Below are 25,849 nucleotides of genomic sequence, written 5' to 3'. Positions count from 1 at the left end.
TCTAGCTCAGATCTTCTAACTTGGAGGGGAAAAAAATCTTAATGATCCATTTCTGACCAAAAGAAAACAAAATGATGTATGTTGAAAAAGAAATGTTAAAGACCAACCACAATAGAACATCTGCATAAACAACTAATTCTGCATCCACTGGAACTTCAGTTGTATAGTTGAACAATTCAGGAACATCTGGGCCATCCTTTTCTCTTCCAGAACCACCAGCGCAGAGCTAGCTGGCCCTGCACTGGCAGCAGGACCAGTACATCTTCTCCCAGTAGTCCCAGTTTGAAGCAGAGATCAGGTCAGGTTTAAGGTTTCAACTCTTTATTTACATCTTTATTAATCACATTTCACTTTACTCATAAAGCAGCACCTGGAAGTAAAAGAAATCTCAGAACACAAAAGTGGCAGCACTTTGACTCCACTGATCAGGAGCTTCATTTTTTAAAAGAAACATGAGGAGGAGGAGCGGAGGATGAAGGTGAAGAACCGAGTGACGAACGGGACAAACTCGTGACGTTCCCTCAGTGCAGGATTCCGGCGTGATGCAGGTGACTGTGCTCATTCTGACGCAGTTCAAATAAAACTAGTGCTAACAGTAAGGCGTCCAACCGCCGGGGGCGGGGACCGGACCAGGGACGGGTCGCGAGCCACCGGCGATGACGTAGGTTTGTGGTGATCTTTAAAAGAGTGAGTTTCTGGCTCCAAAGCCCCAAAATATTTGTTAGAGTTCAGAATCAGCAGAAAACAGGTCAGGTCCAGTTCAGGCAACATCAGGTCCAACGGGGCTTGGATCGGGTCATCAGTACGGATTCCAGAAGAGCTGGTCGGAAAACACAGGAACCTGCTGGTCATCAGAGCCGAAATCTGAGGAGACAAACCCGAGGAATAGGAGTTAAATCTAAAATCTGGAAAAAGGTTCTGGTCCGGTTCTGACCTGCAGGAACAATAATGAATACCGAAAGCTTCCGATTTAGATTTTAATCTGTTTCCAGAAAAAGTCAGATGGTTAAAAATGATTCTAGATTAAAGTTTTCATTCATTCAGAAACTGAAGTGAGTCAGTGCAGGACTTGACATGTCTGCTGCCCCCAAGTGTTCAACAAGAGTTACTGCAGGTTCTAGGACTTCTAAGGAAGAAAGAAGACAAAGTCCCTGTTGGACCCACCTTGACGTTTGTTTCATGTTCATACATCACTTTTAAGCTACATTATCACCAGCCCTGTTCAGTCCATTTGATAAAGTCCAGTTCGGTTAGTGAGGTGTGAATGCTCATGCTAATGGACCTCTGGTTCTACAAACCTCGGTCTGGGTTTGGTTGAAGTGAACTCTGGTTCGGTTTGAATGCATATGTGAACGCCAAGCGGACTGGAGACTGCTCCAAAAGCAGGAAGTGGAATACAGTGCAGGACATTCTGGGTAAATACAACTAAAGCTAATGTGCTAGCCTAGCGAGAGAAATTACTTGTGGTATTCAACCAGTTAGAGATTGAAAGGTGTTATATGAGTGATGAGTGTGGCCTCACCTGGGGTGTGGTCGGTCTCCATCAGGAGGCGGAGCCAGTCATTCATGCCGTCATCAGGGGTTAGTTGACTCCTGCTGGAGTAGCTGAGACCAGGAGGAGAGCGAAAAGGCCGGTGGCTTGTCTCCGGCTGCCGGATGAAGGAAAACAGGTCTGTCATTCAGAGTTCTGACTCGGAACCACGTTCAGACATCATTAAGTCTACCTGCAGCACAAACCGATCGACTGAATAAAACCAGTTTTATCACCCTGCAGGGTTCTGTTATGAACCAGCCCTGAGGAGAACCATGCATGTCTCCATGTTGGAAACCAGGCTCACAGGCTCAACGTGAAACACTTCAGTGATTAGGGGCCAGGCTCGGTTCCAGACCCGTTTAAATTGCCGAGCTGTTGCAGTTACGCTGCAGCTGGTTAATCAGCCTCTATGTGAGGACAAGCTAACCCAAGGCAGAGTCCATGAACCATGAGCCCAGATAAAGATATCTACAGTCTGTCAGAATCCAAACATCAACCTATAAACTGGTTGGTCTAGACTTACTTTAGTTTCAGTCAATGAAGCAAACCATTTGAGTGTATGATGTGGTTTTAAATCGAAATTAAGACTACTGCACAACCAGCAGTGGCTACTTCACATGGCACTACAAACACTGTATACCAACGATTTTTCTTAACATTTCCTTTAAAGAAGAAAGTACAAGTTGCAGGAGACCAACCTAGGTGAAGCTGCTAGCCAATCCAATGCTGACAAACAGCAGAGGAAATAGACAATCCAGCGGATGACCAGGCTAGGCACGTTAGCCACTTGCTTAGTAACCGGGCCACCCATCATTAATGAGATCAGTAGATTGCTTTGGGACGGATATGGCCTCTTGCTACAAGGAAGTAGCCCCAGCTGGGTGGACAATAGAAGGATATATAAATACTGCCACATGTGACTGATCACCCCTTGACTTGCAGGACTGATGGGCAGCTGTAGAAAACTAGCTAGATGTTTACATCAGACCATCATCGTTTGGAGGCAGAAACCACTTCCTCCTGCAATAATCAGCGAGTACAGAGGCAAGGCCTTACTGGGGACAGCGGGACGGTCCAGGCTCCAGAAACGTCCACAGACAGAGGAGACACCGAGGAGGCATCAGAGGCTGCAGGAGTCTCCTTCTCTCTCTGCTTGTCTCCTCCGTCCTCGCACAGGTCCGACGTCATCTTGGCCAGCTGGCTCTGCCTGCAGACACCAGAGGAGGGTGAGACGCTGCGCTTTCTGCTGCCGAGAGCGTCCAGCAGGGGGGCGGCAGAGGCTCCACCTACAGCTGCTCCACTGGGTCGGGCGTGTCCGGCGCATCGTTGGCCGGAGGGTCCCACAGGTGCAGCGCGCGCCTCCACAGACGCACCTGCATGTCCCACGAACGTCGGCTGTACTTCCGGTACTTGTTGGGCGTGGCTGGGTGGAGCTTCGGGTCCCGCAGGTGTCTGTGGAGGAGATCAACCGATCAGGGGGCGGAGCCTAAGCCTTCAGCGGAGCCTAAGCCTTCAGAGTACAGGTGGGCATTTATCGTGATAATTTATCATTGTCAAGAAATTTCAAATAATGATGCTTAAAAAAACCCTAAATTGTCCATATCGTGATTTAAGTATTTTCTCTACTATTTATGCCATGAGTATATTATTACATATCAAATTTGAAAATATGATTAATTGCAGCTACTGTGTGCAGTTCAGTGATACTGGTGACAGTGGTGTCCTACAGCAGTGTTTTTTTTAAATGGTAGCCAACAGGGGGCGCTGTGGAGGAGACAGAGAGAAGATGAGGGGGGGAAAAGCATGCAAAAATTAAATGAAAAAAAAATTAATCCCAGAAATGTTTAAACCATGCATTTATCTTGATTTTTTTCTGTTTTCCAAACTCTTTTTGTTAAATACAAGTTTAAATAATTTATTTAAATGCAATTTACTTGGCTGCTGCCAGTCAAATTCATCAAGTTGTGTTGCTCCTCAAGCTAGCACAGCTAGAAATGGAAACATTGCTGACAAGACAAAGGACCCCTGCTGCAGCAAATCATAAGAACTTAATTTGTATTAATGAGATTAATAAAAATTACATATTTTCCTGTAATCAAAAGACTGGACAGTGTTGAAAAATATATTCCAATAAAATACAATTTTCTGCCAAGGTTATCTAAAATTCAAATGGTATGAGGTTAGCACTTATGCTAAATGAATTTAATTAAATGGTGAATAAAATCACCCTGAAAGTTAATGTTTCTTTACACACTGATTGTGGGTTAATTAAAAAGTAATTAATAGTTTGCATCCCGACTTCAGAGATGGTTTCTCACTTGGGGACCTGCTGCAGGTAGTTCTGGTAGCCACTGGTGTTCTTCCCATACTGGATCTGCTTCTGGCGGCGCTTCAGGACCGCCGCATTCGTCTCGGTGTTGGCCGGGTCTGGCAATCGGGGGTAGCAGCGGGGGAACGAAGGCCTGCAGGAAACGAAGGCCGAGCCGTCACCATGGAGACCAAACCCGCCACAAAGCAGGCCGAAACATGCTGCGCAAATCAGCCGAGGTTCAAACAAACCCGACCAGTCCGGGTCACCGTCACGCTGACCTTTTCCCGTCCACGTCGTCCGTCCCCACCGCCACACTGCTGGTGGACACCTTGAGGATGCAGCGCTCCAGGATGGACGGCCTGCCGAGGACATCTTTAAGAATCGGCAACTCAAGAAAACATTTTTAAAATCTGCAGCCTTAAAAATGAGGGCGTTTTGACATTTTTTTAACAATAAAAAGTAGAAGGTTTGGTTATTAAAGGATGAATACTTCATCTAGTAGATTAAATTTTTTTGGGTTATAGTTTTGTTCACAAATGGCCCCCGAGCCGCACTTTGGATACCCCTAATTTAGACTCCACGCATTAAAAACACTTCATTTTTCAGACTGAAGGTTTGTCCTGATCTACACATTTTCCTTCCAGCAGCATCAGGAGCCTGAAGTCCTGAAGGAAATGATCCAGACAGCTTTAAGAGTCTGGATCCCAGGAAGAAAACAATGAAGTACTGCAGTGCAGAGAAGCGGCTCGGTGGAGATACAAACCGGCGAGGCTTGCTTCCGGTTCGCTCTCGTCCTCGAAATCCGCTTGCAGACGAAGGAGACGGGATCGGAGACGTGTTGCTGGAAAACCAGAAGGAAAACCCTTATGGAACAAATATCCAACACAATGCAGACAATTCAGGAGATCACTCAAGAGAAAAAAAATCTGGAAACACCAGCTTCCAGAAGAGATAAAAAACTTCCAACACGACGTTGAGTAAAAGTGAAAATTATGAGTGTAAAACTCTCTCTATGAAGTCTTGCTCCAGTATAATAATGACTTCCAGTTGGACTTTTATTTTTTCTTTCATAGCAGAAATTTGTCTCCATAAAAAAAAAAAAAAATCCAGCTGTGCTGCCCCCTGGAGAGAAAGAACCTGAACTGCAGTCTGGATCAAAACCAAATAAGACCTGCTGCAGTTTAATTATCCATCCCTTCCTTTAGGGGGCAGCACTTACCTGAATTCCCGGTAGTAGCCGGTGACCAGGTGAGCCACCTACCTGACCAGGGTGTCGAAGACGGAGCTGCAGCCGGGGAGGAGCCACGGTTCAGGAGAGGAGCTTCCCGGGGCAGCGGGCATCAGGTCGGGAACGCCGCTCCACATGGCCGCGGACCAAGAATTGGCACAAACACACGACCAGGGGCTGGAAGAGAAGCTGGCAGAACCGGGTCAGAGGGACATGTTTTACTTAAGTTTCCCCCCCCCCATAATATTTAGACTTTGTTTGATAAATTAGTAAAGTTTATTTAATCGCGAACCTTTTTACATTTTCACCTAAAGATCTGAATTAAAGTTAGAAAACAACTGTTCTGTACAGTGAAATATTTCAAGAATTTATTTATGCATTTTCAAGTTGAAAACCTCAAATTCGTGAAAAAAATAATTTCAAAGCCTGAGTTTTACATCCGACCAATAAAATTATTTTAATCCATAAACGTTCCTCCTCTTCTGCTCTCCGTTCTGGTCTGGGCTCCATGAGTTCCTGTATTCATGCGGTGTGGCATGGAGGAGGTTCTGCTGAGGTTTTGATTACTCTGATAGAACCTCAGCTCGTCTTCATCGTTGGTTCTGGTGTCTCATATTCCTCTTGACTCCATAGATTCCCCATGAGGCTAAAGGTCAGGCCAGTTTGCTGGTGTTACCATGGTGATTAAAGCAGGTACTGTAGGTTGGTACCAAGTCCAGCTGGAAAATGGAACCAGGAGGAGCTCTAAACTCCTCCGCTGCATTGACTGAACTCCAGGAGACCCAGTGGACCAGAACCAGATGATGTCATGGTGACCCAGATCATCACCAACAGGAAGCAATCTGGTTCTTTCCACTCGTCCTCCAGTATATGAAGAAAAAAGTCATTTTGCTTCATAATCCTCTCAAGGTCGACTTCAGTTTTGTTACTACCACACTTTATCCTTCCACTCAACTTTCCAGTATGTTTTAATACAGAACTCTGAACGGACAGCTTCTTTAGCTTTGACCTTTTGTCGCTTAAATGTGCAGAAAGCGAGTGTCTGGGTCAGCAGACTTCCTCATTAATGAATTAATTATCCATTTTATTGATTTAATTGTCTGAAAAACCCAGCAGTTTATTACCCGTAAGAGGGGAAAAAAAGTTTTACATTTAAATTGACCAAAACCAGAAAGCCTTTGGGTGACCATGCCGATGGAAATCAGTTTTATTTGACTGATTCTGGGTGACACCCTCTGAATACACACCATTAAGCCTGGGAGGTGAAACTCAGGACCAAACACAGCAAGAGTCCGAACCAGTCGGTCCAAATGGGTCAAGAAATAAACCCAAAATAGGTTCAAAGCGCAGAACTTTAACATTTAGAGTGTAATCAGCAGGTCAGAAAGACAGAGCTCAATGTAAATTACAGGAAACAGTTCTCCTCTAAATAAGAAACTGGTTCTACAAACTCTGCCAGCAGGTTCATGTTCTGGTTCTGGTTCGTACCTGGAGGACAGCAGCGGACTCTGGGCTGCTGGTTTCACTCCGCTGGTTGACATTTCTGCTCTTCTCTTCAGACAGACACGCCATCATTCTGATTCTCAGCCTTATAATGAGGCGCACCTGCGGCGCTGGAAAGGGGGCGGGGCCCAAAGCTCACCTGACCACACCTGGGTTACCTTCCGTCTCTGGCGCTTCTCTTCTGAAACTGTAATCATTTCACAACCAGTTTACTCACTTCCGTTCACCTGTAGGACAGCATTTTACCTGTTTATATTTTCCTCTGTTAAAATCTGCCTGGTTTGCCATCACTACCTGCCTGTCCTGCAGGGGGCGCTGCAAATCACAAATTTAAAAGTCAGTTTCAGCCATTTCCGGTAACCGAGTAAACAAGATGGCGTCAGGCAGTGGGGTGAGTTTTTCACTATTATAGTTTAAATATTTCATTTGTACTTTTTAAACATCAAACCTTAAGTGTCCGTAAATATTCGGGTTTCACCGTCGACCGGAACCGCTTTCAGCTCCGCCTGAAGCCGTCTATTGAGCCTCTGAGCGCTGATGCTAGGGGCTAGCATGCTAACAGACCACGACGAAAACAATAATCAGGCCTTTAGTCACAGTTTGTGACCATATGTACATTTAAACTCGAGCTTCAGTCGGTACCAGTCGTTCGTGTGTTTCTGGTTTTATTCTGAAGCAAAACCGATGATAAATAAACGCTTAGCTTTTAGCAGGAGCTCAGCTAACCGCTACAACCCAACTTCCGGTCTGTCAAAATAAAATTATTCTCGGCTTGAACAATGATTAAAAAAATTCTATGAGATTTTAAAAGTAAAAGTTATAATTCTGTATTAAAGTAGAAAATAGTGTTTGCTATTACGTAATTGAATCTCACTTTGGGTTCTACATCATTATCTTTATCATCTTAAAGAATAAAAAATGCACGTAATTATTTATTCAATTCAACAATACTAAATTTATCCTAAAGCGAAACTAGATGTTGCTGTAACTGATCACCTGAGTATCTTCAGAGAATCCTTGTTCATCTCCAGTAGCAGTCATGCAAGAAATCTGTAGAGGCCTCTGACTGAAGACTTACTGTATGACAGTAATGTTTAATCTTTTCAGTTTCCTGAGGAGCTATAACTACTATAAAAAATATATTATATGATAAAGTGAAGTATTTATAATATAAACATTTTCATCACTGCAGAAAAAACACATCTGGTCAAAGGTTAATTTTGCAGAATTTAGTTTACTTCTCCCTGATTCAGAACAAAAATTGTTCAATCTGGAAAGGTAAAGCGAAGGTTTCTGAGGATCAGTTTCTCTGGAAGCTTTTCTCATGTTCAACTTTGACCTCTTCCAGTCGAGTAAGAACGACTTCCGTCGGAAATGGGACAAAGACGAGTACGAGTCTCTGGCTCAGAAACGTCTGGTGGAGGAGAGGGATGGTGAGGAGAACTGTCTTCAACATGGCTTCACTTCCTGTTTCTGTCTGCTGATTAGAAGCAGAGCTCTGATTTCCCAGAGGTCATAGGTTAAAGCTTTTCTCTGCGTTCCTCCAGGGAAGATTGCCCCGCCTGTCAAGCGGGAACTCCTGCGTCACCGGGACTACAAGGTGGACCTGGAGTCCAAGCTGGGGAAGACCATCGTCATCACCAAGACGACGCCGCAGGCTGAGATGGGCGGGTGGGTGTTCAGAGTTGGCTCCGCCCCCACGCCGACTGGCCGGTGCTGACTCCTCGTTTCTTCTTCTGCTGTTCCAGGTACTACTGCAACGTGTGCGACTGTGTGGTGAAGGACTCCATCAACTTCCTGGATCACATCAACGGGAAGAAACGTGAGTCCTCAAACCAGCAACTGTTGCTATGGAAACGCTGTGTTTTGGCTTAGTGTGAGTCCATCAGCTGAGCCATCTGAGTCAGACTCGTCTCTCTAGTCTGGACTTGAATCTTGTAGCCATAGCAGCCGGTTGCTAAGATCTAGCCGCTGTTAGCTGAAAGAGCAGCCATTTTATTTACGGCAGTAGAGATGGTCGTCGCCATCAGAAAATATTAGTAAATTCAGAAATATGATTAAATAAAGTATCTGGTGGTTTAGTGATATAAATCAAACTTCTTTCAGCGTGTTTATGTGCATGTGGCGTCCTGAAGTCGTTTATTTAAAATAGAAACGGTTTAAGGTCAACAGTTACCTAAAAAAGGAGTAATAGGTCTTATCATCATTTTCATGGTTATCACAATAGTACTACAAAATACTGAGATCACATTCTAAGTCCATGTTGCCCATGCCTTCGTTGACACCCTATTTTAGGGTCAGAGGTCAAGTTTGGATGTAGGACGTGAATGCAGGTACTAAAAGGAAAGGAAGTCAAAGTCCTAATATGTAAACTGTATGTGTGTGTGTATGGGGGTGTGTGTGTGAGCAGACCAGAGGAACCTGGGCATGTCGATGCGGGTGGAGCGCTCGTCTCTGGATCAGGTGAAGAAACGCTTCGAGGTGAACAAGAAGAAGCTGGAGGAGAAGCAGAAGGAGTACGACTTTGAGGAGCGAATGAAGGAGCTGAGGGAGGAGGTGAGTCAGGCCACGCCCCCTGCTGGCCCCCTGACCTTACTGCGCTCCACACATGCACAATAAAACCATCAGAAACAAAGCGGATTCCCGATCCAGACTTTATTTACCTTCTGTCTTAGAAATCAATTAATTTTTATTTTATCTGAATAATTAGTAGTTTAGTTTATCCAGAAAATAAAATGTTAATGAGGGAGCATTACTGCCAGCTACTGGTGAGGAGTTTGGGCCAAATGTTTCTACAAAAAAAAAAAACACTGTTAACACTAGAATTTGCCCTGGTGGTTTTTACTTCTGAAGTCTTTCTGAGATAAAACAGCAGGTCTAGTCTTGGCTGTGATTGGTTGATACATGAAATAAAATAATACTCATTAAACCAAATCAGGAGTTTAAATTTCTTTTGGTTTAAATTTGCTCCTTTTTTCTATCTACAATGGCCCTAATCACCCCGCTGCAGGTCCTGGTCAAACTGGCCGGTCAATGGTTTGTTCTGCAGTGTATTTAGTCAGAGTGACGCCTCCTGTCCTCATAGCCTATCTCTGCGGCCTGTGTCTCCTGCAGGAGGAGAAGGCGAAGGCCTACAAGAAGGAGAAGCAGAAGGAGAGGAAGCGGCGAGCTGAGGATGACGTGGAGCTGGAGGAGGACGACGAGATGGCCGCCGTCATGGGATTCTCCGGGTTCGGCTCGTCCAAGAAGAGCCACTGACTTCTGCACACTGGGACCAGTTCCTGCTGCACACTGGGACTAGTTCAGAGACTCAGATCAGGACTCGTCCTGCTCTGCATTCCCAGACAGACTCTTATTTTGGCAGGTTGTGTGGCTCTGAGCAGCCGGTTGGTCAGACGCCGTGGCCCAGTAGGCTGTTCTCCTGCGGAGTCGGACTGCGACCCGTCAGCCAATCAGCATCCAGCGTCGTCTGGGTTCGCTGCGTTCAGCGTTTCTGTTGAAAGTGGAAATGATTGGAATCAGGAGGAGAAGCTGCTTTTATTTCTGTTCATATTTTAATAAAATCTTTGACTTCTGGATGGTTGTTGTAGTTTCAGCTGCTGAAACATTTTAATCGCATAATTCAGTTCATCTGCAGGATGATGGATTATTAATCTGATCATTTTAAAGCAGATTCTTTCTGATCCGAGACGCTGAGCGAGTTCAGCCTCTCTCTGCGGCGCTGCGGCGTTTGATCAACAGGAAGTAGACAAGGAAGTTGGTTGTTTCCTCTGAGCTGCTGAAAAATGACCAGAACCAGCTGATCATCCAGATCAGAACAAAATGTTATTTTTACTCTGCTGAGCATCTATATCCTGGATGTACACACAAAAAAAAATAAAAAATGACATTAAAAAAATGAAATTATTTCCCCCCCCCAGAAATAGGAACTCTGTTTAATAATAATCTTAATTTAATGTTTAGTGAAGTATTTCAGCCTTCATATGTAAGTGGACTGAACTCATATAGCACTTTTCCAGTCATTTTGACTAGTCAAAGCACTTTACACTAGAGTCACATTCACCCAGTCGCACTCACAAACACTTATACACCGATACGGAGATCGGTAGGCAATTTGGGGTTAAGTGCCTTGCCCAGAGGCACATCCACATGTGGCAGGAGGAAGCTGGAATCGTACCTACGACCTTCCGATCGCAAGACGACTACTCTACCAAAGAGCCACAGTCACTCCAGAATCATGTTCTGGTCCATGATTCTGGACCAGAGAGCTCGACAGAAATCAGAATATTCCGTGAGATCAATAAAACAATTTAAACAGAAAAACGTTCTTCAGTTCTGGTCTGGGTTCCTTTAGCTTTAATTACTGCATCAGTGGCATGAAGGAGCTCCTGCTGATAAAACATTCATCTTCATCGTTGGTCCCTCCTCTTCCTCCAGACTCAGTAGGGCAGGGGTCCCCAAACTTTTTCCTCTGAGGGCCACATAACTTTTCCCTTCTCTGGCAGGGGGGGAGGGGTCAGTTTGTAACAGAAAAAAGTGTGATGATTGCAAGAGTGCCTAATCGTAAAAATTTAATGTTTTCCAGAAAGCACAATCAAATAACCCTTTCTGGATTCTTCACAAAACAAAAGTCAGGAAATAAATAACACTATTTATGAAATAAATAACCAAATAACACTCTCTGGGTTCTTCACATAAAAAAAAGTCCATGGAACATAAACTTTCTGTTGTGCCATGCACAATCTTAACAGGTCCAAGTTCAGCTTAGTTGTCAGAGCAGAATCACTTACTTAAATGGCTCATATGAGCAGCTCTCAAAGTTCTTGTGTTCCTTCCTTATAATCTTTTTGTAGGTTCCAATAGCTTGTACTGTAGACATCGCTGTTTGCAGCTCTCTCTCTCATCAACTTCCCTGTGAAACCCACAAAGCAAGCAGGCTGAGAAACTGAACAAAGTGATACAGCACCTACACAGCACAACCAGTACCACTACCAGTATGGCTGTGGAGATGGATTTTATTATGATTATATCTTTATACTTACCTTACTTACCTGTAGCTTACCTTTGTACGTTCATCAGTGTGAACTGTGGGCCTGCATCTGGCTGGTGAGAAGTTGGATGTCAGGTTCCATTCTAGTCACTGCCAGTCCCAAACACTGATGCAGACGTTCATCTGTCGATCTTGATCTCATTGAAGTTGTCAGCAGTTCCATACGGGAAAAGGTTTGCTCGCAGATATACGTGCTGCCAAAAAGTGTGGACATCTTCATTGCGTGTTTTCTGATGTTGGGGTTCGTGTCGTTTGAGAGGGCGGCATAGAAGTCAATGAGACTGTTGGGCTTGAACACGTCACGTCATCACAGTTCTGTAACTCGGCCAACTCAAACTGATAAGAAGGCTGGGCTTCATCAATGTCGGCAACAAAGGGGTTCTGGAAAAGACGTATTACTTTTGCATAAATATGTAGTTCAAGGAATCGCACACTGAACTCCGGCTTTAGCATTTACAGTGCTTCCACACACTTTTCAGGTGGAAAAGGGACCGCTGGGTTCTCTGCAGAGAGATTTTGTATAGCAGGGAGATGAATAAAACTGTGTTTTTCATTTGTCCCAGAAGCAGCTCTAGTTTCACCTCAAATGCTTTGATGTGGGAATACATTTCACAAATGAGTTTCCCCTGGCCTTGTAGCTGCAAGTTAAAGCTGTTCAGCATTTCTGTCATGTCTGTTAAAAATGTGAGGTGCCATTTCCATTTTGGGTCGATCAGCTCTGGCACCATTTTGTTTTGTGAATGAAGAAATGGTTAATTTCAGGTAGCAGCTCATAAAAGTGCCTCAAAACTCCGCCCCGACTCAACCATCGGACCTCTGTGTAGTACAGCACATCTCCGTGCGCAGATTCCAGTTCAGACAGGAATTCTTGGAACTGCCTGTGTTTAAGTCCCTTTGCTCTGATGAAGTTTATGCATGCCTCCACAACCTTCATGACAGAATTCCACGTCAACACTTTGCAGCACAGTGCTTGCTGGTAAATTAGGCAGTGGACTTGTAGCGGGGCAGTGAGACCTCGTTCTTCAATCTCCCGGTTCATGTGTCCTATTAGACCCCGAGACATGCCCACCATATTGGGAGCCCCGTCAGTTGTGATGCTGGCCAGCTTTGACCAGTCCAGGTCCAACTCTTCCATGGTTTGGTACACTTTGCCAAAAATATCCTCCCCCGTCGTAGTCCCTTTGAGACTTTGGAGGGCTGCCAGCTCCTCGCACATCTCAAAGTTTGCAGTAACTCCACAAATAAAAATGAGCAGCTGCGCGGTGTCCTGCACGTCCGTGCTCTCATCCAGTGCTAATGAAGGTAATTCACCGCAGTGAAGTTAGTTTCAAGTTGGATATTCGATATTCGAGCTCCGCGGAGTAAGCGGCGTTTAGCTCAAGGTTGATCCGATTTATGAACGCTACTCTCGGCCAGCGGTTCTCCACCGCTCCCGGCCGCAGCGCCCGAAGGTTCACTTAGGGACTATCAACAAATTACCGAACCAAACATTCCTGTCAAAGAAATGTTAATAAATGCCTTGAATTGTAACCAACTAACTAATTGTCAGTGCTAATTCATGCTTTTACATGAGCCAAAATAGCATCTATAAAATTTTAAAGTCATATACAATATTTTCAATAATTTTAATATTAAATAATATAATGTTTTCTTCAATAGCTTCCAGGTCATTTGACCTATTGACTCAAAATCACTTTGAAATAATTATACTAGTCTCTTTAGATGAGGCACAGACATTTGTTTTCCATTTTAAATCATTTTCCATTTTTTAGGAATTTTTTTCTTCAAAATTGAGTGTTTTTCTTCAATAGCTTCCAGGTCATGTGACCTATTGACTCAAAATCACTTTGAAATAATTCTAATAGTCTCTTTAGATGAGGCACAGTCATTTGTTTTCCATTTTAAATCATTTTCAATTTTTGATTAATTTATTTCATCAAAATTGAGGGTTTTTATTCAATAGCTTCCAGGTCATGTGACCTATTGACTCAAAATCACTTTGGAATAATTCTAATAGTCTCTTTAATTGAGGCACAGACATTTGTTTTCCATTTTAAATCATTTTCCATTTTTTAGGAATTTTTTTCTTCAAAATTGAGAGTTTTTCTTCAATAGCTTCCAGGTCATGTGACCTATTGACTCAAAATCACTTTGGAATAATTATACTAGTCTCTTTAATTGAGGCACAGTCATTTGTTTTCCATTTTAAATCATTTTCCATTTTTTAGGAATTTTTTTCTTCAAAATTGAGAGTTTTTCTTCAATAGCTTCCAGGTCATGTGACCTATTGACTCAAAATCACTTTGAAATAATTATACTAGTGTCTTTAGATGAGGCACAGACATTTATTTATGTTTTATGTTTTTATTTTGTAATTTTTAGGAATCTTTTCCTTAAAGTTTAAGATTGTTGCTCAATAGCTTTCAGATAACGTCATAAAATTACTTATCAATTTGAAATGATTCCAGTACACTTTATACATCACACATAGCATCTATGCCACACAAACATATTACATTTTCATTTTCCACAGATATTTTCAAAACATATTTCGAACAATAATGAACACAGTTTCTAGTTTTCAGATTAACTACACAATACACATTTCCAACTGCCTGTTTTTTTCTTTTGAAATTCTGTGCTCTTCATATTTATGCACAGGGCATGGTACCATCAGTCACAGTTGTCACACTGGATCTGTTCACAAATACAAGAAAATATACATGTTTAGCAGTATTGAACTTACTCATCTCCTGTCACACAGTTTGGTGTTTAATTGCTTGTCATTTATTATATAAAACATTTCATGACTCCCAAGAGTCATTTCCTGTGTCTAATTCTGAATTTTACATTGACAACTCTTGATTTCTCACCCAGTCTGTCATTCCAGGGCCAGACCCCGGGGCTTTGTATGCAGCGCACATCGCACACCAACAGTGGTCATCAAATACTGTAATCAAGAAGAATATACAGCATATTCAAACAAGATAGATTGATAGATCGATATATATATATATAACAAAATAGCTAATTATTTCAGAAAATTAATTTAAAATTATTAATACTTGGAGATTATATAAAATACATTTGTAAACTAAAGTAAATTTTCTAAATTATCAATGTTGCATATCGTTTAGATATCTTTGTCTGTTTGGATTGGCACTGTTGGTGGTTTATATTTTGTGAAATGGAATTTGCATTTTGTAATTTATTATTTTTTTTATTGACCTCACGGGCTGCAGGAGCTAATGAGGGCAGACTCTATATAAGTTGAAAGAGTCATTGAAACAGTGAATTAATTGAACTGTCAAGATGTGCTTGTCACAAAGAAATCAAAACTTAGTGTTCCCCAGCGAAAGCAGCGAGGTCTGTTTAGTTTTGTTATCTTTATTGGTTAAGTTCATGTTTTGTATTACAATGTTTGTATATGTTTTAGTTTTCACATTTATTGAGGTTATTGTGGTGACTTTGATGATGGTGGTTGATCTTAATCAAATAAAATAAAAAACCTTAAATTCACCAGTCAAGACTGGTTCAGTAATGTAAGAGCTGGGGAGATTCTGCAATATATATGTGTGTATGTTTATGTATTGTAAGTCGAAATGCACATGGTATACCTGATGCATCAAGGATTTGAAGAGCGAGAGTTCTTCTTTCACTTTTCATTGCCTTTTTTGTTGTGTCAAAATCTACATCTGGCATCAGAGGGAAGGCTTCCATCAGTGCTTTTGCCATCTAAAGAAAAAAAAAGTTTTTAAAGACTTTTTTTATGGCATTATAATGCATCAGACTTAAAACATTCATGTGGACATATATAGTGTACCCACATATACTAAAACAGGTATGTTTGTTAGTACAGATACCTGTAGTGAAACATCTAAATGTTTCAACATTTAGATGATGATGAAAGAACTGTAATTACAAATACTGTGTGGCATGTTGCACTGACCCCAGTTATGGGCTACTGTTGGGGGAGTCTGTATTCCTCCAAGTGAATACACACTCTTTCCACAATTCCGAAAGCCCATTTTAACTAACCAGAGAGACTGTATTTGATGATAGACAACTTTTCTCTATAATAATTACACAGTATCCACACTTGTATAACAAAAAACATGAACTCATTAATTTACTTTGACTACAATAACTCCACAGCTGCTTCCGTCTTGTTGAATAGGGTGGCGCATTGTCCCCCCTTTCCATTGGATCCCAACCCAGTCTGTTTTTCCATGGCATGTCCTTCTCATTTTGAAGTATTCTCTGGATAACAAACAAAATGATTTGTGTAAGAGCAATTGTATTCTGTAATTCCACTCATAAGACAACTCACGCTTTCCTCTTATCAGTTTCTGTTAACAACAACAATGTTAAGTTTATTGAAATTAATATTTACATAAACATTTAAATTAATAGAAATATTTTTTACATAATATATTTTGAAAAAATGTTATGGATAATATATTTCAATAATATATTCAGAAATCTGAATGTCACATACATTCAGATTTTTAACTCAATCTCTATGTGGTCACTTTGCAAATTTATTAATTTTTAATACATTTTAAAAATTTATTAGAGCTTTATTTACTGTATTCTTTTAGCTGCCTTTTGGGAGTCCACAAGCTCAGATGATACTTGTGCAGGATCTATTAGGAATACAGTTCTGGCTTCTGCATTGATGTACTAAAACAGATCAACAAAGTAAAGGGGCATAACAAAGAAAAATTTCATTAAAACTAATGTGAATATGTCATGCTCTATCCAAACCATAAAATGAAAAAATATTGATTATAGACAAAAAATCACAAACCAGCAACTTCCAGTGATTGTTGTTCACAAGGACAAATGACAGAACTGCTTCATAGTTGTCAAAGTTTACCTGAAATGGCATTAAAAATGTTCAAAAATTAAATGTTAACATAAAGACAAACTTTAAACACATGTCTCGCAATTAATCTTTTCCCACATGTCAGTATTTACTTTTACTGACAATTTTGCTTTTCAATGAGAAGGTGTTTTAAAAATGATAAAATAATCAATACACTGTTTTACAAGAGTTAAGGTGCTAAACATTGCCCTGTACAGGCTGCTGTGGGATGGGGTAAAGCTTGCAGTGATGTTGATGTTAGTTAGTAGGACACGTACAAGATATCAAATGAAATTACTTAGCCAAGATTAATGTGGGTGCAACTAGATCAAGATTCTTACTTCTACTTTATTAAATGATTGACATTTACATTACTCTGAAATCTTATATGTAGTGTCCAGTACAGAAGTTTTTTTACATGTGGAATTAATTATGTAATGTTGTCTAAAGAAGTTATCCATCCTTACTGCCATGTTCAGCTCCTTATTTGCCTGGATAACCCTCTGTGACACTTATATTTGGAACTCGCACGGAAGTGAACAATTACATTAATTTTGTCAAGTGTTTCAATGTTTAAAACAGCCAAGTAGTCAGTAAAACATGGCAATTCTTTCAGAACACTCTTTTAAAAACAACTCAGCTTTTAATTCAAACCTTTTAAAAAAATACATCTTGTTCTTCTTTTTATCAACAAGCACACATATTTGCCATAAACACATTACATATGATTTCATCTTCGAAGTAATTTTGTTGTCAATTTTGTAGCTCTGTGTAACTGATGTGTAACTGTGAAAGTTCTGTTCATTCATCTTATAATGACATAATATAGCAACAAAGATATCCATTACCTTTGGTAAACTTTGTCTAGGAAGCTCAGTTCTGTCCCCGAACAAAATCACACCAGCTGAGTAGTGATTCAGGATGTAGAAGGTGTCCATGACTCCCAATGCATGGGCAGCCACATGCAGAAGGCTTTCAATGATCTGCACAAGGAATATCAGCGTTTCCACATATTAAACATGCATCCAAAAGTCTTCTCACACAAATCTAAAAATTGGTTTGTATTAATCTTGAGATTGAAGATGTTTTACAAATGACTGAAACAAACACATACCTCCCCTGTCAACCATTGATGTGGTCGAAGAGTGCACAAGTCAGAATGATGAATCACAATGCTCCGACCTTTAATTTGTGACGGAACAACTGCTACTACAACTTCTGTATCACTCTTTTTCCAAAGCAAGGTTAACTGCAAATCAGATATAAAAAAAACCCAAATCAAAACATTTGAAAGTAATACAACAAAAATGTATATTTTACAAAATTTAAATAATACTTTATGCTAACAGCCGGCCATAATAAAGACAAAATCTATACCAGACTGTAATACATATATGTCAGTTATGTTATCCCATGTTAACCACATTATGAAATTGTGAAATGCAAGCTATTATTACTTGTTTACTTCTAATGAAATTTAAGAAATGAAGATTACAAAAAAATGTTATCAGATAAATTCATTGTTTTAACAAACTAATTCTTTATGTGGAACTGCAACAGAGCCTCAAAGGTAGGTGAAACCTTACCTGTGATTCTTTATTATTGTTATCATCTTCAGCTTTGGTGATTTGTTTTTTTGGGCCTTTGGAAGTTCTGGGATTGGGTAATATCTTCGGGGGATTGAAATACTTGGATTTGGTCTTTGTCTGACCAGCAGAACTTTCCCTCTTGTTCCATTTTTCTTTGGGATCATCTGCCGGTTTATTCAAAACTCTGACAGTTTGGTCCAGAAGTTTGTCTGGCAGACCATGCTGCATAACATGTTCAACATACCGACCTTGTAAAGATGTATACAATTTTGTGATGAAGTCTGCTGGTCTGAGGTACTTTTTTTTGGCCAAGATGTTCTTTTTTACCAAGCCAAACCACAACTCCACATGGCAGTTTGTTTCTCTTGATTTGCTTGTTTTATTTGTTGCAGCAGATGTGGGTGTTTTGTACCGTGTTAAGTCGCCAAGTAACATTCCGCTCCACAGTGGGATGATTCCCATGTAGTTCTTCACAAGCACATCAACTATACCAGGACAGCAGTAATGATTTTCTGTGATCTCTGATTCCTCGGACAGAATGTCAACCTGAGCTTGGTCCCGTAAAACTTGGAAAGTCTTTGTAAATGGTGAGTTAGCAATAATGCTGTTGCTTTTGTCACTTTTGCTGTGCTGTGCTTCTGCTGTATGATGGCCATCTTCATCTTATTGAAGAAAAACCCTCAATTTTGATGAAATAAATTAATTAAAAATTGAAAATGATTTAAAATGGAAAACAAATGACTGTGCCTCATCTAAAGAGACTATTAGAATTATTCCAAAGTGATTTTGAGTCAATAGGTCACATGACCTGGAAGCTATTGAAGAAAAACCCTCAATTTTGAAGAAAAAAATTCCTAAAAAATGGAAAATGATTTAAGATGGAAAACAAATGTCTGTGCCTCAATTAAAGGGACTATTAGAATTATTTCAAAGTGATTTTGAGTCAATAGGTCACATGACCTGGAAGCTATTGAAGAAAAACCCTCAATTTTGAAGAAAAAAATTCCTAAAAAATGGAAAATGGCTAAAAATGGAAATCAAATGACTGTGCCTCATCTATACAGACTGGTAGAACAATTTCAAAGTGATTTTGAGTCAATAGGTCACATGACCTGGAAGCTATTGAAGAAAAACACTCAATTTTGAAGAAAAAAAATTCCTAAAAAATGGAAAATGATTTAAAATGGAAAACAAATGACTGTGCCTCAATTAAAGGGACTATTAGAATTATTTCAAAGTGATTTTGAGTCAATAGGTCACATGACCTGGAAGCTATTGAAGAAAAACACTCAATTTTGATGAAAAAAATTAATTAAAAATTGAAAATGATTTAAAATGGAAAACAAATGACTGTGCCTCAATTAAAGAGACTAGTATAATTATTCCAAAGTGATTTTGAGTCAATAGGTCACATGACCTGGAAGCTATTGAAGAAAACATTATATTTCTTTGACAGGAATGTTAGGTTCAGTAATTTGTTGATAGTCCCTAAGTGAACCTTCGGGCGCTGCGGCCGGGAGCGGTGGAGAACCGCTGGCCGAGAGTAGCGTTCCGAAATCGGATCAACTTTCAGCTAAACGTCGGTTACTCCGCGGAGCTCGGGCCGGGAGCGGTGGAGAACCGCTGGCCGAGAGTAGCGTTCCGAAATCGGATCAACTTTCAGCTAAACGTCGGTTACTCCGCGGAGCTCGGGCCGGGAGCGGTGGAGAACCGCTGGCCGACAGTAGCGTTCATAAATCGGATCAACCTTGAGCTAAACGCCGCTTACTCCGCGGAGCTCGAATATCGAATATCCAACTTGAAACTAACTTCACTGCGGTAAAAAACCCGCAACTCTTTCGCCTTCTGCTGCAGCTGGTCATATACATACATTACCCTCGATTTCTTCAATGCGTCTGGTGATTGTACTGGCTGATAGACTCACGGCATTAAAGATGTCTTTCTTCTCAGGACACACCTCCATGACAGCTTTTATGCATTTCTTGACAAACTCCATCAGTGAAAGGTTTACCGCTGCTTGCTGTCAGTTGAGCAACCCGAAAGCTGGCCCGAACAGATGACTGGTTCAGCTGAGCTTGGCGTACAAATGTATTCTGCTGTGCTAACAGTCCACCTTTTAGTTTTAAGAGTTAAGTCTGCTCGCATTTGGCCTTGCAAGCTATCATACTTGTCTTTATGACGGGATTCATAGTGTCTCCGTAGATTGTATTGTTTGAATACCGCCACCGCCTCTTGACAGATGAGACATACGGCCTTTTCTTTGCATTGAACAAAAAAAAAAAAATTGTTTTTCCACTGCAGGTTAAATGCCCTGCATTCTGAACCAATTTTTCTCTTACCTAATCTTTTCGCCATTATTCCGTTCTCTCTTTGAGAGGGGCGGGTTTAAGATTTTTTGCTGGGGGTTGCCAGATAGGGGCACAGACCCCCGAAGGGTGGAACAAAATGTCACCTTATATGCGTGTATGAAATAGTTACTAACTAATAGTTAATAATGAAAAAAGTTCATAACTAAGGAATATTTTATTGCAAAAGTCCAACTTTATTATCGAATACAATACACATAAAATACTCTCTGGTATTGTTCAGGGGGCCGGACCAAATGTGGAGGCGGGCCGGATCCGGCCCGTGGGCCGCAGTTTGGGGACCACTGCTGTAGGGTGTCTGTTCGATTTCTAAATGAAATGGAAACTTTTATGTTCAACACATTGCTCTTAGAGGGCTGGTGTCACATTTTTAAGTCACATAATTCCATTTTATAGCACAATCAAGCGACTATTTTACCTTCAGTTATTTATTGCCTAACAATTGGGCCTCTGTCTCTTTAAGAAGCTCCTGCTCTTTCCGACACTCAGAACATCATGAAGCTGATTACAACCGTTGTTAGGAGTTCAGCAGATGTGGAGTTCCTAGGTGTTTGCTAGTTGCTGCTGCCAGTAGTTTGCAGGAGCACAGTGGGGGTGGGAGGTGGAGCTTTGTCGAAATAGGCGCTTAGGCCCTCTGAATGGTTACCATGGAGACCAGGACAACACTCCAGGTTTGTTTTTACTGAGAGTATAACACAACATGATGTAAAGCTCACAAAAGTACATTTTTTATAATACTGCCCCTTTAGATTTTTACACTTTTTCCTTCCACTCAACCTTCCTTCAGTAGCACAGCACTCTGAGCAACCATCTTCACCTTATGTGTTCAGGAAACCTCTGCAGGTGTTTGGAACACCAGGAGTTTCTAATATTTAACATGTTTCTGAGAGTTTTTATTTTCTTTAACTCATAATCATCAAGAAATATTAACATTTTCATGCCATATTAATGTAATATGAGTTTTTTCTGAAATAAGAAACAGAAATCTTGAATAGATAGATTTTATTACAGACTCAAAGTCCAAATTATATAAAAATAAAAACAATTAATACAATAGAAGAATAAAAAGTACATGAAAAAGGCCCCTAACCATTCAGGAGGCAGTCATACCAATGTCTCCAAAGTACAGGCGAGTATTTTACTGCACTGTATTTAACATTAGTCAACAGTAGGATAATTCCATTGTTAGACTCGTTTAGACGACAAATAAATGTATACATAAGCTTTCTTAAAACAGCCTTCAAAGTGCTGAGGCGAGCAGATACAAGCAGTTCACTGGCACTGGTCCATCTGGGTTTATTAAACAAAAGTCTTAATGCATCATTATAAGCCACCTTCAATCTTCGAAGACTGGCTTTTTTAAAGTTGCACCACAAATGTGCAGCATACAGTGATGTACAATATGATCTAAACAAGTTCAGTTTCACTTCATCAGAACAGAATCCAAACTTACAGACCGGATCTTTGCCTAAGCAAATATCATTCGAACCTGACGGTAAACGTCCTCATCATCAGACAGACGGTCTGTCAACACATGACCAAGATATTTTACTTCATTTGAGACGTTCAATAAAATCCCAGACAGCTTGAAATTTGGAAATACCCTATTTTTGTCCTCTTTAGTGTGACAAATCAAAATGAGACTTTTTGATGGATTGAATTCAACATCATTTAATTCACCGTATGCTGAACAGACATTAAGCAGCTTCTGAAGACCAGCTGAACTAAAAACCAGCAGGTCATCAGCATACATTGATTTATAATTGTATCTCCAACAATACAGCCAGTTCTACACAGGTTTAGCTGCTTAGAGAGGTCATTCATATAAAAATGAAACAATATAGGGCCAAAGTCGGTCCTTGAGGGATAGAATCCTACATGTCTTAGTTCTCTCCCTAGTTTAACGCACCTGGATCAAATGATGGCTCATTAGAAGGACTAATAAGAACATTGGCATGTTCTTACATGAAAAAGTTGTTACTGCCACCATGGGAAGAACTAAAACATGCAGGATGCGGATCCTCGAGGACCGACTTTGGGCACCACTGATTTAGGGGATAAAATGCTTCCTTGTCTGACTCCATTACTGACACGGAAGAATACAGACACACAGTTGTCCCATTTGACCTGCATAGTTTGATTAGCATACCAATAGGACAGACATCTTACTGTACATTTGGGCACATTAGCTTGGCACAGTTTTAAAAATAGTTTTCTGGGGCATGCTATGGTGGCGTAGCGGTTAGCGCGACCCGTATTTGGAGGCCTTCAGTCCTCGATGCGGCCGTCGAGGGTTCGACTCCCGGACCCGACGACATTTGCCGCATGTCCTTCCCCGTTTCCTGTCAGCCCACTGTCATATAAGGGACACTAGAGCCCACAAAAGACCCCCTGGAGGGGTAAAAAAAAAAAAGGTTTTCTGATTTACACGATCAAAAGCCTTAGTGATGTCTAAAAAACCGTAGAATTTTTGCTACTGTAATTATTCAGTAATTCTTTTCAGCCATATATACAGAAATCAGTGCCATGTTTGTACTTGAATCCAAATTGATTGTCTGTAGACATAACTATCTTAGCAAAGTTTTTGCAAAAGAATTAAGACTTTAGACAGTGTACTTGCTAGGGCTATAGGTTTATAACTATCAGAGCTGCCAATTGTTCCAGCTTTGTCTTTAATCACAGGAAATAGAAGAACCTTCATCAAGGTGTCAGGAATACATTGTCATGTTTTAAATCGGGTCTGTACTTAGACCCGATTTAAAAGGGTTGTCAGTAAACTACCCTGACTGCTTGTTTACTGGCTGCTGCTAGGAGAAAATAGCAGCTAGCTTGCACGATTTGCTGCAAGACAGGATGTGGCCGTCATTTGCGGTCTGTCGCCATTAGTCAACCCGACCTGGGGTTTTTATTTATGACTCAGTGCTTCAGTGAATATTTTACATGTTTACTTCCGTTGCAGTCAGAGAATTAGTCGATTGGTTTCTGTGAGGCTAAATAAAATAACCTGGTGTTAAACAGGCTCTGTTTAAACTGTTTTAGTGGCCTCACATCATTTCTGATTTTCTGCTTAGAGTTCGTAAAAGCACAAAATTGATTTTTGCTTAATTTAATTTTGTGCTTTTATGAACTCTAAGCAGAAAATCATCATCAATACCAGAACAAAAGGCTTAAGAGCATCAATGTGTGTGGAATTAAACTCTATAATGTTTCACTGGGTGATGGAGTTGCCGAAATATTAATTTTTTTTGTAATAATCTCATTTATTGATGCAGCCGCATGTAAAATTCATGTTCATTAATTTTGCTGCAGACTGCCCAGTGGTCGGTGGAAGTCGTCTCAATCAGAGGTTCTCTGAACTTTCTGAAGGTGTTTCAGAGTTTGTGGTTTCAATCTTAACCATCATGGTGTGAAGTGTGCCAGAGGGCTACAAATATTACCTTATGATGAGTATTTGACAGTCCGGTCTTTAATACACACAAGAAGTCCAACATGATTCTAACCCAAGTTTTCTCCATAAGATCTGGTTTTACTCATGTAACGACACGTAGAGAGACTGTAGTGAAATGTTTCCCATTTCCAGCTGCTGCAGTTCTCTTTCTCAAACCAGTCAAACCCTTTTAGTAAACTGTTCCTTCCTCGCCTGTGGGGGCGCTGCACCAAGAACCACTGAAGGAAGCGACTCAAAAACCTCTGAAGACACTGAGCACAACTTTCTCCTTCGCAAAAGGTAAACAAAAATTAAGTAGCATCAGATTTTAGCAGTTGGAGCATTTCTCTTTAGTCTTTAACTAAAGACCACGAGATATTTCTCCTGCTATCGCTAGGCTAATGTGTTTGTTTTGATTGTATTTAACCAGAATGCCCTGCGCTGTAATCCACTTTCTGCTTTTGGAGGGGTCTGCGGTTTGCTTGATGTTCACATATGCATGACTCTAGAGGTCAGAGGTCGATAACCATTCACAACTCACCAACGTAAAGGGACTTCCTAGGCAAATGGACTGAAGTTAAATTAACAGTCTAAATGAGGATGGTGTGAACGCAACCTAGCTGATTCATATTCATTTCCTCAGTGACTGAAAATCTGTAGGCCTACCAAAATGTTTACACAAAACTGCTCAAATATTTTTGCAGAGATAAAAATAAAGATAAGATAAGATAAATCTTTATTGTCATTGTCACAAGGAAAATAAAAGAACATGATTTCAAAGGTGATTCAATCTGTCTGTCGGTGAACTCTGTCATCTAGACTGAATCAGGCCAAGAGATTCACTGGTGTTTGAACTCATAAAATTGAGAGAAATATTTTGTTAGTGGTTAGTTAGCATCACATAACAAGTCCCACAACTTGTAACTGGAATCTCTCCACTTGGATATAAGGAGTTTCAGAAACAAACAGAGCAATTGGTCAATTTAGCTAAGGCAAGATGGGAAACTAAGGAAGACTAAGCTAATGTGGGCTAACATTAGCTTGGTATGCTAAACTGAGTTAAATAAACCAAGTAAATTTTGATTACATTTATCACAGTTAGACAGTTTGGTTTCATCAAAGTTTTATCCTTTACTTGCTTCATCAGAAACAACATCTGTTAATGTGCACAGGAAAACGAATCATTCACTTGTAAAATGTTTCATAATTCTATAAATACATGTAAGTGGGCTAGTTGATTATTTGTATAAATTTACATTTTCATGCCACAGTGAAGCTCTTACTATAATTGTAACCACTTCTGCATCTGAAGGCTCCTTATTTTCATGTTTGCACTCCCACAATGCACCTCCTCCCCCAACTCTAGGTATCTGAATCATGGCAGGATAACGTCAGAGAAGCACTCCAGTTCTTAACGCAAGTTTACGAACTAAAACATTGTAGCTTCTAGCAACACATTTACTAATGGAAGATCACATACTGTAGAAATGACTGTCAACTAATTCATAGAGATACAAACTCACAGAATAAGAAATAATACTGCAGCAATCATCACATTTTAAAATGCTGTGGGAGCCATATTGGATATTTAGGTTGGGGTTGGTGGGAAACCTTTGACTTTCCAAAGTTGGAATTGTGACTTTAGCAGGTGATCCATCCATCAAGCAATAATAAATGTTAATGTTGAAGCCTATGGTAATTAAAAAAAAATTAACCAAAAAACACTGCAGTCGATGTAGAAAGTAATGCTATAAACAAAAGGCCCATTAAACACAGAGCTGAAGCATTAAAGAAATACAGAATAAATGTCGATGCTAACATCCGGATGAAAGTTGAATAAATTTATTTGTTTTGTATCACATGGCATCTATCAATGAAGTATTTATTTATCTATATTTAGGACATAATATTTGAACTAAGTTTAAGTTAAAACAAAGAACTTCAGAAGAAAGGGTGATAAAGCTGTTTAAGCTA

At 40.5% G+C, this 25,849-nt stretch overlaps 3 protein-coding genes and 1 long non-coding RNA gene across 6 annotated transcripts; 1 reads left to right on the top strand and 3 right to left on the bottom strand.

Moving 5' to 3' along the window:
• Positions 1–317: 317 nt before the first annotated feature.
• On the bottom strand, positions 318–7,916 carry LOC102230749 (oocyte-specific histone RNA stem-loop-binding protein 2-like). Of its 2 annotated transcripts, none has more exons than XM_023342656.1 (11): positions 7,025–7,916; positions 6,823–6,891; positions 6,562–6,763; positions 5,107–5,262; positions 4,609–4,686; positions 4,124–4,204; positions 3,853–3,996; positions 2,825–2,986; positions 2,591–2,741; positions 1,523–1,649; positions 318–864 (listed from the first exon to the last, which is right to left on the bottom strand). In XM_023342656.1, the coding sequence occupies exons 3-11, from the start codon at positions 6,612–6,614 to the stop codon at positions 800–802; spliced, it is 1,017 nt and encodes a 338-aa protein (XP_023198424.1). In that variant the 5' UTR covers positions 6,615–6,763; positions 6,823–6,891; positions 7,025–7,916; the 3' UTR covers positions 318–799. The 2 variants fall into 2 exon arrangements, with proteins under 2 accessions (XP_023198424.1, XP_023198425.1); XM_023342657.1 differs by having other exon boundaries at positions 6,871–6,891.
• On the top strand, positions 6,891–10,152 carry zmat2 (zinc finger matrin-type 2). Its single transcript, XM_005811572.2, has 6 exons — positions 6,891–6,967; positions 7,925–8,009; positions 8,124–8,247; positions 8,325–8,398; positions 8,987–9,132; positions 9,691–10,152. The coding sequence occupies exons 1-6, from the start codon at positions 6,950–6,952 to the stop codon at positions 9,832–9,834; spliced, it is 591 nt and encodes a 196-aa protein (XP_005811629.1). The 5' UTR covers positions 6,891–6,949; the 3' UTR covers positions 9,835–10,152.
• LOC111610115 lies at positions 9,980–13,550 on the bottom strand. Its single transcript, XR_002753498.1, has 3 exons — positions 11,639–13,550; positions 11,367–11,488; positions 9,980–10,069 (listed from the first exon to the last, which is right to left on the bottom strand). It is a non-coding gene; the product is annotated as an uncharacterized LOC111610115 (long non-coding RNA).
• Positions 13,551–13,879: 329 nt separating this feature from the next.
• LOC111609998 lies at positions 13,880–20,443 on the bottom strand. Of its 2 annotated transcripts, XM_023341848.1 has the most exons (9): positions 18,080–20,443; positions 17,608–17,742; positions 17,342–17,476; positions 16,437–16,505; positions 16,215–16,309; positions 15,760–15,886; positions 15,244–15,361; positions 14,500–14,576; positions 13,880–14,323 (listed from the first exon to the last, which is right to left on the bottom strand). In XM_023341848.1, exons 1-9 carry the CDS (start codon positions 18,542–18,544, stop codon positions 14,300–14,302), a joined length of 1,245 nt encoding a protein of 414 aa, XP_023197616.1. In that variant the 5' UTR covers positions 18,545–20,443; the 3' UTR covers positions 13,880–14,299. The 2 variants fall into 2 exon arrangements, with proteins under 2 accessions (XP_023197616.1, XP_023197614.1); XM_023341846.1 differs by having other exon boundaries at positions 13,880–14,576.
• Between the last annotated feature and the right edge of the window lie 5,406 nt (positions 20,444–25,849).

Source organism: Xiphophorus maculatus, chromosome 11 (assembly GCF_002775205.1).
Source record: "Xiphophorus maculatus strain JP 163 A chromosome 11, X_maculatus-5.0-male, whole genome shotgun sequence".
NCBI lineage: Eukaryota > Metazoa > Chordata > Actinopteri > Cyprinodontiformes > Poeciliidae > Xiphophorus > Xiphophorus maculatus.
This window is presented reverse-complemented; position numbering and strand designations above follow the sequence as displayed.